This window comes from Oncorhynchus mykiss, chromosome 3, assembly GCF_013265735.2.
Source record: "Oncorhynchus mykiss isolate Arlee chromosome 3, USDA_OmykA_1.1, whole genome shotgun sequence".
In the NCBI taxonomy this organism is placed as follows: domain Eukaryota; kingdom Metazoa; phylum Chordata; class Actinopteri; order Salmoniformes; family Salmonidae; genus Oncorhynchus; species Oncorhynchus mykiss.
In genome coordinates, this window is record NC_048567.1 from 83,150,023 (window position 1) to 83,162,851 (window position 12,829).

Consider the following 12,829-nt stretch of genomic DNA (forward strand, 5'->3'; position numbering starts at 1 on the left):
TATCTCACCTCATTTGCTCACATCGTATATAGACTTGTTTATACTGTATTATTGACTGTATGTTTGTTTTACTCCATGTGTTGTTGTTTGTGTTGTTTGTTGTTGTTTGTGTCGAACTGCTTTGCTTTATCTTGGCCAGGTCGCAATTGTAAATGAGAACTTGTTCTCAACTTGCCTACCTGGTTAAATAAAGGTGTTCTCAACTTGCCTACCTGGTTAAATAAAGGTGTTCTCAACTGGCCTACCTGGTTAAATAAAGGTGTTCTCAACTAGCCTACCTGGTTAAATAAAGGTGTTCTCAACTGGCCTACCTGGTTAAATAAAGGTGTTCTCAACTTGCCTACCTGGTTAAATAAAGGTGTTCTCAACTTGCATACCTGGTTAAATAAAGGTGTTCTCAACTGGCCTACCTGGTTAAATAAAGGTGAAATACAATTTTTAAAAAAATGAAATCCATGACCACAAAACTGGTCCTAAATGTTTATATCTATAACCATAGTTGTGTGTCTCTACACCTGACAGAGTTGATTTGTCCTAATGTATTTGTCCTAATGTATTTGTCCTAATGTATTTGTCTAGTATGATGTACACTTTTGCCATTGTGAATATCAGACTCACCAGTCTTGAAGATCTCATACCGCAGTGAGAAGCCAGCCCCCTGGTGAGCGTAGTCAGAGACGAACCTGATGAGGAGGACAGGGCCTGAGGATATGATGGCTGGAGGGGCGATGTTACTGCAGTGTTTACCCAACAGGTCTGCCTTCTCGCTGTTCCCATCGCGGATCTCTACGTAGTCATATCTAGTGGAGAAACACATGGAGACCATGTTTCATATTGGAAGTCCAAGAAAAAACGAGTAGAAAGAAAAATGTGTCTTCTGACAGGAGAGAAGAACACAAAAAAAACATGGAAACTGTATAATCACAAGAAACCGTCGTGACATGGGGTTCACAAGAAACCGCCGTGACATGGGGTTCACAAGAAACCGTCGTGACATGGGGTTCACAAGAAACCGTCGTGACATGGGGTTCACAAGAAACCGTCGTGACATGGGGTTCACAAGAAACCGTCGTGACATGGGGTTCACAAGAAACCGCCGTGACATGGGGTTCACAAGAAACCGTCGTGACATGGGGTTCACAAGAAACCGCCGTGACATGGGGTTCACAAGAAACCGTCGTGACATGGGGTTCACAAGAAACCGTCGTGACATGGGGTTCACAAGAAACCGTCGTGACATGGGGTTCACAAGAAACCGTCGTGACATGGGGTTCACAAGAAACCGTTGTGACATGGGGTTCACAAGAAACCGTCGTGACATGGGGTTCACAAGAAACCGTCGTGACATGGGGTTCACAAGAAACCGTCGTGACATGGGGTTCACAAGAAACCGTCGTGACATGGGGTTCACAAGAAACCGTCGTGACATGGGGTTCACAAGAAACCGTCGTGACATGGGGTTCACAAGAAACCGTCGTGACATGGGGTTCACAAGAAACCGTCGTGACATGGGGTTCACAAGAAACCGTCGTGACATGGGGTTCACAATGTTAACCAAAAAACAGTTGTGACATGGGGTTCACAGTGTTATCCAAGAAACAGTCATTTATTTTACTAGGCAAGTCAGTTAAGAACAAATTCTTATTTACAACGACGGCCTAGGAACAGTGGGTTTAACTGCCTTGTTCAGGGGCAGAACGACAGATTTGTACCTTGTCAGCTCGGGGACAAGGTCAGCTCAGGGGTTTGAACTTGCAACCTTCAGCTTGCCACCCCATGACATGGGGTTCACAGTGTTAACCAAGAAACAGTCTTGACATGCGGTTCACAGTGTTATCCAAGAAACAGTTGTGACATGGGGTTCACAGTGTTATCCAAGAAACAGTCGTGACATGGGGTTCATTAGTGTCTCAAATGGCACCCTACTCCCATCACTTAGCCCTATGGGCCCTGATCATAGTAGTGCACTATGTTTACCGTATATAGAGTCTCTATTCAGACGCAGACTATTATTGTGTGTCACTCCAAGCTAGCAAGATCCTACCTCCATAGTAACAGGATCCTACCTCCATAGTAACAGCATCCTACCTCCATAGTAACAGGATCCTACCTCCATAGTAACAGGATCCTACCTCCATAGTAACAGCATCCTACCTCCATAGTAACAGGATCCTACCTCCATAGTAACAGCATCCTACCTCCATAGTAACAGGATCCTACCTCCATAGTAACAGGATCCTACTTCCATAGTAACAGGATCCTACCTCCATAGTAACAGGATCCTACCTCCATAGTAACAGCATCCTACCTCCATAGTAACAGGATCCTACCTCCATAGTAACAGGATCCTACCTCCATAGTAACAGCATCCTACCTCCATAGTAACAGGATCCTACCTCCATAGTAACAGGATCCTACCTCCATAGTAACAGGATCCTACCTCCATAGTAACAGGATCCTACCTCCATAGTAACAGGATCCTACCTCCATAGTAACAGGATCCTACCTCCACAGTAACAGGATCCTACCTCCATAGTAACAGGATCCTACCTCCATAGTAACAGGATCCTACCTCCATAGTAACAGGATCATACCTCCATAGTAACAGGATCCTACCTCCATAGTAACAGGATCCTACCTCCATAGTAACAGCATCCTACCTCCATAGTAACAAGATCCTACCTCCATAGTAACAGGATCCTACCTCCATAGTAACAGGATCCTACCTCCATAGTAACAGGATCCTACCTCCATAGTAACAGGATCCTACCTCCATAGTAACAGGATCCTACCTCCATAGTAACAGGATCCTACCTCCATAGTAACAGGATCCTACCTCCATAGTAACAGGATCCTACCTCCAATAGAAACCCTTTAATTGGAAGCACTCCATACAACAATAGAATTTCTCTAAGACTATTGTCTTCAGAGTTTCGACAGGTGGGGTCACTCAGGTGGGGTCACTCAGGTGGGGTCACTGTTATGCCCTTCAAGTCCTGACTAATCAGAGTGGACTAAAGTGTCGTACTATCTAAGGCAAGACAATGGGAGAGAGACTCCAATCCTAGGCACCCCACTTCCTGTAATTTTATTGTAATATAGAAAGGGCAGTATAGTAGTTGATTTATGGTAACATAGACACAGGGCAGTATAGTAGTTGTTTTATGCTAATATAGACACATGGCAGTATAGTAGTTGTTTTATGGTAATATAGTCAGGGCAGTAGAGTAGTTGTTTTATGGTAATATAGTCAGGGCAGTATAGTAGTTGTTTTATGGTAATATAGTCAGGGCAGTAGAGTAGTTGTTTTATGGTAATATAGACAGGGCAGTATAGTAGTTGTTTTATGGTAATATAGACAGGGCAGTATAGTAGTTGTTTTATGGTAATATAGACACAGGGCAGTATAGTAGTTGTTTTATGGCAATATAGACAGGGCAGTAGAGTAGTTGTTTTATGGTAATATAGACAGGGCAGTAGAGTAGTTGTTTTATGGTAATATAGACAGGGCAGTATAGTAGTTGTTTTATTGTAATATAGTCAGGGCAGTAGAGTAGTGGTTTTATGGTAATATAGTCAGGGCAGTAGAGTAGTTGTTTTAAGGTAATATAGACAGGGCAGTATAGTAGTTGTTTTATGGTAATATAGACATGGCAGCATAGTAGTTGTTTTATGGTAATATAGACAGGGCAGTATAGTAGTTGTTTTATGGTAATATAGACACAGGGCAGTAGAGTAGTTGTTTTATGGTAATATAGACAGGGCAGTAGAGTAGTTGTTTTATGGTAATATAGTCAGGGCAGTAGAGTAGTTGTTTTATGGTAATATAGACACAGGGCAGTATAGTAGTTGTTTTATGGTAATATAGACACAGGGCAGTATAGTAGTTGTTTTATGGTAATATAGACAGGGCAGTCTAGTAGTTGTTTTATGGTAATATAGACAGGGCAGTAGAGTAGTTGTTTTATGGTAATATAGACACAGGGCAGTATAGTAGTTGTTTTATGGTAATATAGACACAGGGCAGTATAGTAGTTGTTTTATGCTAATATAGACACATGGCAGTAGAGTAGTTGTTTTATGGTAATATAGACACAGGGCAGTATAGTAGTTGTTTTATGGTAATATAGACACAGGGCAGTATAGTAGTTGTTTTATGGTAATATAGACAGGGCAGTCTAGTAGTTGTTTTATGGTAATATAGACACAAGGCAGTATAGTAGTTGTTTTATGGTAATATAGACAGGGCAGTCTAGTAGTTGTTTTATGGTAATATAGACACAAGGCAGTATAGTAGTTGTTTTATGGTAATATAGACAGGGCAGTAGAGTAAGGCTGTGGTGATATCCTTTGATCTGTCAATCAGTGCAGAATAAAAGTAGTGTGTCTGACAATGGGAGCAAGACTGCCAAGAGTAACTCCAGACCCCAATGTCCTCCCATTGTAATGAAACGTTTAGTGCAGTACGGTTGTGCTGATAAGGTCTAACGACCCCCAGGCCACACAGCTACAGGTGCCAGCCACCACGACTCCCCAGTGAGGAAACAGGATTACAGCTGCTTCTGTTATAGTTAATGGAGATCTCTGGTTGTTCAACTGAGGTACTAGAACCAGGCCTGTTGTTGTTTTGTGTGTGTGTGTGTGTGTGTGTGTGTTTACAGTGAGACACTGCTGCTGTGTTTATCTCTGTATCCTTGAAACAGAATAAAAGGCTGTTTTAAACATGGAGAAAATGATCGGCAGTATCAAGGCTGTTTTAAACAGGGAGACAACGACCAGCAGCATGGAGAAAACGACCAGCAGTATCAAGGCTGTTTTAAACAGGGAGACAACGACCAGCAGTATCAAGGCTGTTTTAAACAGGGAGACAACGACCAGCAGCATGGAGACAACGACCGGCAGCATGGAGACAACGACCAGCAGCATGGAGACAACGACCAGCAGTATCAAGGCTGTTTTAATCATGGAGACAACGACCAGCAGTATGGAGACAACGACCAGCAGCATGGAGACAACGACCAGCAGCATGGAGACAACGACCAGCAGCATGGAGACAACGACCAGCAGTATCAAGGCTGTTTTAATCATGGAGACAACGACCAGCAGTATGGAGACAACGACCAGCAGTATGGAGACAACGACCAGCAGTATGGAGACAACGACCAGCAGTATTGAGACAACGACCAGCAGTATCAAGGCTGTTTTAAACAGGGAGACAACGACCAGCAGCATGGAGACAACGACCAGCAGTATCAAGGCTGTTTTAAACAGGGAGACAACGACCAGCAGCATGGAGACAACGACCAGCAGCATGGAGACAACGACCAGCAGTATGGAGACAAAGACCAGCAGTATCAAGGCTGTTTTAATCAGGGAGACAACGACCAGCAGCATGGAGACAACGACCAGCAGTATCAAGGCTGTTTTAATCATGGAGACAACGACCAGCAGTATGGAGACAACGACCAGCAGTATGGAGACAACGACTAGCAGTATCAAGGCTGTTTTAATCATGGAGACAACGACCAGCAGTATCAAGGCTGTTTTCATCAGGGAGACAACGACCAGCAGTATCAAGGCTGTTTTAATCAGGGAGACAACGACCAGCAGTATGGAGACAACGACCAGCAGCATGGAGACAACGACCAGCAGTATCAAGGCTGTTTTAATCATGGAGACAACGACCAGCAGTATGGAGACAACGACCAGCAGTATCAAGGCTGTTTTAAACAGGGAGACAACGACCAGCAGCATGGAGACAACGACCAGCAGCATGGAGACAACGACCAGCAGCATGGAGACAACAACCAGCAGCATGGAGACAACGACCAGCAGCATGGAGACAACGACCAGCAGTATCAAGGCTGTTTTAATCATGGAGACAACGACCAGCAGTATGGAGACAACGACCAGCAGTATCAAGGCTGTTTTAAACAGGGAGACAACGACCAGCAGCATGGAGACAACGACCAGCAGCATGGAGACAACGACCAGCAGCATGGAGACAACGACCAGCAGCATGGAGACAACGACCAGCAGTATCAAGGCTGTTTTAATCATGGAGACAACGACCAGCAGTATGGAGACAACGACCAGCAGTATGGAGACAACGACCAGCAGTATTGAGACAACGACCAGCAGTATCAAGGCTGTTTTAAACAGGGAGACAACGACCAGCAGCATGGAGACAACGACCAGCAGCATGGAGACAACGACCAGCAGTATGGAGACAAAGACCAGCAGAATCAAGGTTGTTTTAATCATGGAGACAACGACCAGAAGTATGGAGACAACGACCAGCAGTATGGAGACAACGACTAGCAGTATCAAGGCTGTTTTAATCATGGAGACAACGACCAGCAGTATCAAGGCTGTTTTCATCAGGGAGACAACGACCAGCAGTATCAAGGCTGTTTTAATCAGGGAGACAACGACCAGCAGCATGGAGACAACGACCAGCAGTATCAAGGTTGTTTTAATCATGGAGACAACGACCAGCAGTATGGAGACAACGACCAGCAGTATGGAGACAACGACTAGCAGTATCAAGGCTGTTTTAATCATGGAGACAACGACCAGCAGTATCAAGGCTGTTTTCATCAGGGAGACAACGACCAGCAGTATCAAGGCTGTTTTAATCAGGGAGACAACGACCAGCAGTATCAAGGCTGTTTTAATCAGGGATACAACGACCAGCAGTATCAAGGCTGTTTTAATCAGGGAGACAACGACCAGCAGTATCAAGGCTGCTTTAATCAGGGAGACAACGACCAGCAGTATCAAGGCTGCTTTAATCAGGGAGACAACGACCAGCAGTATCAAGGCTGTTTTAAACATGGAGACAACGACCAGCAGTATGGAGACAACGACCAGCAGTATCAAGGCTGTTTTAATCAGGGAGACAACGACCAGCAGCATGGAGACAATGACCAGCAGTATGGAGACAACGACCAGCAGCATGGAGACAACGACCAGCAGTATCAAGGCTGTTTTAATCATGGAGACAACGGCCAGCAGTATGGAGACAACGACCAGCAGTATCAAGGCTGTTTTAATCATGGAGACAACGACCAGCAGTATGGAGACAACGACCAGCAGTAACAAGGTTGTTTTAATCAGGGAGACAACGACCAGCAGTTGTAGCAGATCAACAGACAGTAGGGTAGTGGGGCAGAGAGATGACAGATCAACAGACAGTAGGGTAGTGTGGCAGAGAGATGACAGATCAACAGACTATAGGGTAGTGGGGCAGAGAGATGACAGATCAACAGACTATAGGGTAGTGGGGCAGAGAGATGACAGATCAACAGATAGTATTCTAGTGGGGCAGAGAGATGACAGATCAACAGACAGTAGGGTAGTGGGGCAGAGAGATGACAGATCAACAGACTATAGGGTAGTGGGGCAGAGAGATGACAGATCAACAGACAGTAGGGTAGTGTGGCAGAGAGATGACAGATCAACAGACTATAGGGTAGTGGGGCAGAGAGATGACAGATCAACAGATAGTAGGGTAGTGGGGCAGAGAGATGACAGATCAACAGACTATAGGGTAGTGGGGCAGAGAGATGACAGATCAACAGACTATAGGGTAGTGGGGCAGAGAAATGACAGATCAACAGACAGTAGGGTAGTGGGGCAGAGAGATGACAGATCAACAGACTATAGTGTAGTGGGGCAGAGAGATGACAGATCAACAGACAGTAGGGTAGTGGGGCAGAGAGATGACAGATCAACAGACTATAGGGTAGTGGGGCAGAGAGATGACAGATCAACAGACTATAGGGTAGTGGGGCAGAGAGATGACAGATCAACAGACAGTAGGGTAGTGGGGCAGAGAGATGACATATCAACAGACTATAGGGTAGTGGGGCAGAGAGATGACAGATCAACAGACTATAGGGTAGTGGGGCAGAGAGATGACAGATCAACAGACAGTAGGGTAGTGGGGCAGAGAGATGACAGATCAACAGGCAGTAGGGTAGGGGAGCAGAGAGATGACAGTTGGCGTAGGGTAGGTTATAGGGTAGGTTACAGGGTAGAATACAGGGTAGAAAACAGGGTAGATTACAGGGTAGGATATAGGGTAGGGTAGATTACAGGGTAGGATTTAGGGTAGGATATAGGGTAGAATATAAGGTAGGTTATAGGGTAGGTTTTGGGTAGGATATAAGGTAGGTTATAGGGTAGGATGTAGGGTAGGATATAGGGTAGGTTATATGGTAAGATATAGGGTAGGTTATACTGTAGGTTATAGGGTAGGTTAAATGATAGCTTATACGGTAGGTTTTAGGGTAGGTTTTAGGGTAGGTTATACGGTAGATTATAGGGTAGGTTATAGGGTAGGATATAGGGTAGGTTATAGGGTAGGATATAGGGTAAGTTATATGGTAGGTTAAGCGGTAGGTTGTAGGGTAGGTTATAGGGTAGGATATAGGGTAGGTTATACGGTAGGTTGTAGGGTAGGTTGTAGGGTAGGTTATATGGTAGGTTATAGGGTAGGTTATAGGTTAGGTTATAGGGTAACGGGTAGAGAGACTGCTGAATGTTGAGGGCAGGTTATATGGTAGGTTATAAGGTAGGTTATATGGTAGGTTATAGGGTAGGTTATAGGGTAGGTTATAGGGTAACGGGTAGAAAGAATGCTGAATATTGAGGGCTAATTTTGTCATCTTATGCACAACATATAATGTTTTCCACACTATTTACTAATTTATGAGACACTTCATGTTTCAGTGTAAAACTATGGATTCCTTAGCCACACTCCACATTCCACAAATGACCATGGGTAATAAATCCTGGGTAATGGACCATGGGTAATAAATAATGGGTAATGGACCATGGGTAATAAATAATGGGTAATGGACCATGGGTAATAAATAATGGGTAATGGACCATGGGTAATAAATAATGGGTAATGGACCATGGGTAATACATCATGGGTAATGGACCATGGGTAATAAATAATGGGTAATATACCATTGGTAATAAATAATGGGTAATGGACCATGGGTAATACATAATGGGTAATGGACCATGGGTAATACATCATGGGTAATATACCATGGGTAATACATCATGGGTAATGGACCATGGGTAATACATCATGGGTAATGGACCATGGCTAATTAATCATGGGTAATATACCATGGGTAATAAATCATTGGTAATGACCATGGGTAATAAATCATGGGTAATGTACCATGGGTAATAAATCATGGGTAACGGACCATGGGTAATAAATCATGGGTAATGACCATGGGTAATGGACCCTGGTATGATAACACGTTGTCCCCAATGCTCTGTCCCCTCTTCTGAGTGTGCAAGGTGTCATAAAGATGTTTTACCAGAATGGGGGAAGCCTTAGGTGTTGTTGTGGAGCTGAGGAGGCAGTCACACACACATCCTGACAGGCAGGGAACAGGGCAGGGAGAACACATAGACATCCTGACAGGCAGGGAACAGGGCAGGGAGAACACATAGACTGTTGCAGGGAACAGGGAACAGGGCACAGGGAACAGGGCAGGGAGAACACATAGACATCCTGACAGGCAGGGAACAGGGCAGGGAGAACACACACACATCCTGACAGGCAGGGAACAGGGCAGGGAGGACACATAGACATCCTGACAGGCAGGGAACAGGGCAGGGAGAACACACACACATCCTGACAGGCAGGGAACAGGGCAGGGAGAACACACACACATCCTGACAGGCAGGGAACAGGGCAGGGAGGACACATAGACATCCTGACAGGCAGGGAACAGGGCAGGGAGAACACATAGACATCCTGACAGGCAGGGAACAGGGAACAGGGCAGGGAGGACACATAGACTGTTGCAGGGAACAGGGGAACAGGGAACAGGGCACATGGAGCAGGGCACAGGGAACAGGGCACAGGGAATAGGGCACAGGGAACAGGGCACAGGGAATAGGGAACAGGGCACAGGGAACAGGGCACAGGGAACAGGGCACAGGAAACAGGACACAGGGAACAGGACAGGGAGAACACATAGACTGTTGCAGGGAACAGGGAACAGGGCAAAGGGCACAGGGAACAGGGCACAGGGCACAGGGAATAGGGCACAGGGAACAGTGAATAGGGCACAGGGAACAGGGCACAGGGAATAGGGCACATGGCACAGGGCACAGGGAACAGGGCACAGGGAACAGGGCACAGGCACAGAGAACAGGGCACAGAGAACAGGGCACAGGGAATAGGGCACAGGGAATAGGGCACAAGGACAGGGAACAGGGCACCGAGAACAGGGAACAGGGAATAGGGCACAGGGACAGGGAACAGGGCACAGGGAATAGGGCACAGGGACAGGGAACAGGGCACAGGGAATAGGGCACAGGGAACAGGGCACAGGGTACAGGGACAGGGAATAGGGCATGGGGAACAGGGCACAGGGACAGGGAACAGGGCACAGGGAATAGGGAACAGGGCACAGGGAACAGGGCAGGGAGAAAACATAGACTGTTGCAGGGAACAGGGAACAGGGCAAAGGGCACAGGGAACAGGGCACAGGGCACAGGGAATAGGGCACAGGGAACAGGGCACATGGCACAGGGCACAGGGAACAGGGCACAGGGAACAGGGCACAGGCACAGAGAACAGGGCACAGAGAACAGGGCACAGGGAATAGGGCACAGGGAATAGGGCACAGGGACAGGGAACAGGGCACCGAGAACAGGGAACAGGGAATAGGGCACAGGGACAGGGAACAGGGCACAGGGAATAGGGCACAGGGACAGGGAACAGGGCACAGGGAATAGGGCACAGGGAACAGGGCACAGGGTACAGGGACAGGGAATAGGGCACAGGGAATAGGGCACAGGGACAGGGAACAGGGCACAGGGACAGGGAACAGGGCACAGGGAACAGGGTACAGGGACAGGGAATAGGGCACAGGGAATAGGGCACAGGGACAGGGAACAGGGCACAGGGAACAGGGCAGGGAGAAAACATAGACTGTTGCAGGGAACAGGGAACAGGGCACAGGGACTAGGGCACAGGGAACAGGGCACAGGGAATAGGGCACAGTGAATAGGGCACAGGGAATAGGGAACAGGGCACAGGGAATAGGGCACAGAGAACAGGGAACAGGGCACAGGGAATAGGGCACAGAGAACAGGGAACAGGGCACAGAGAACAGGGAACAGGGAATAGGGCACAGGGAATAGGGCACAGGGACAGGGAATAGGGCACAGGGAACAGGGCACAGGGAATAGGGCACAGAGAACAGGGAACAGGGCATAGGGAATAGGGCACAGGGACAGGGACAGGGAATAGGGCACAGGGAATAGGGCACAGGGACAGTGAACAGGGCAGGAGGTTAACAAGTCATCTAACACGTATAGGTTCACACCTGCTACTCTACTCCAATCATTCTTAGTGTTGGTGACCCAGTGATAGCTTCAACATGTTTCGCAGAAAAAGCCTGTGTTTTAGGTTCTAGATATTTACTGGTCCTCCACCTCCTCTAAAAATACAACATATGTTACTGCCGTGCAGGATGAAGCTGTGACAGATGTTTTTCCTCTCTCTCTCTCTCTCTCTCTCTCTCTCTCTCTCTCTCTCTCTCTCTCTCTCTCTCTCTCTCTCTCTCTCTCTCTCTCTCTCTCTCTCTCTCTCTCTCTCTCTCTCTCTCTCTCTCTCTCTCTCTCTCTCTCTCTCTCTCTCTCTCTCTCTCTCTCTCTCTCTCTCCTTCTCTCTCTCTCTCTCTCTCTCTCTCCCTTCTCTCTCTCTCTCTCTCTCTCTCTCTCTCTCTCTCTCTCTCTCTCTCTCTCTCTCTCTCTCTCTCCCTCTCTCTCTCTCCCTCTCTCCCTCTCTCCCTCTCTCTCCCTCCCTCCCTCCCTCCCTCCCTCCCTCCCTCCTAGACTAATCTGCTGCGGGACACATAACCGGTGGCCCCATGTCAGGTAGAGGAATGTGGGGGTGGAGGAGAGAACATGACACTTATCTCAGCTCCCCCCCCCCTCTCTGACAGACACAGACAGGTGTCCTCCCCTCCCTTTCTCCCCACCTCTCCAACCACTCCCCCTCCTCCTAACCAGTGGCGTAAAGTAAAACTACTAGTAGTTTTTTGAGGGGGGGTGTATCTCTACTTTACTATTTATATAGTAATATATATTACTATATTACTATTAACTTCACTACATTCCCAAAGAAAACTATGCATGTTTTACACCATACGATTTCCTCAAAAATACTAATTACATTTTGAATCGTTATAAGAGCATGATGCTGGTCCAATTCACTTAAACTTACAAATCTCATTGACATTTGTTGTCAATCTGTTTAGTTTGCTTAGTGATAGTACAGGTGCCTTACATATACAGCAGTATGTGGACACCCCTTCTAATTAATGGGTGTATCTGTTGCACTGGTGGTAGAATGGGCCTTACTGAAGAGCTCAGTGACACTCAACGTGGCACCGTCACAGGACGCCACCTTCCCGACAAGTCAATTCGGCAAAATTCTGCCCTGCTAGAGCTGCCCCAGGTAACTAACTGTAAGTGCTGCTATTGTGAAGTGGAAACATCTAGGAGCAACAACGGCTCAGCCACAAAGTGGTAGGCCACACAAGCTCACAGACCGCCGAGTGCTGAAGCGCGTAGCATGTAAAAACTGTCTGTTGCGTTTTCACACAGGCCTAAGATCACCATGAACAAAGCCAAGTGTCAGCTGGAGTGTTATAAAGAGCAGTGGAAACGTGTTCTCTGGCGTGATGAATCACTCTCCACCATCTGGCAGTGGGAACGTGTTCTCTGGCGTGATGAATCACTCTCCACCATCTGGCAGTGGGAACATGTTCTCTGGCGT

General features: G+C 46.9%; 1 protein-coding gene across 1 annotated transcript in view; it reads right to left on the reverse strand.

Annotated features, from left to right (window-relative positions):
• The window catches only part of LOC110504940 (neuropilin-2-like), a gene marked incomplete at its 5' end in the record, with an annotated part of 288,221 nt that overhangs the window by 244,537 nt on the left and 30,855 nt on the right, over positions 1-12,829 (reverse strand). Inside the window, one exon of the mRNA XM_036965260.1 lies at positions 619-800. Coding sequence (XP_036821155.1) covers positions 619-800 — 182 coding nt within the window. The remainder of the gene's footprint in view (positions 1-618; positions 801-12,829) is intronic.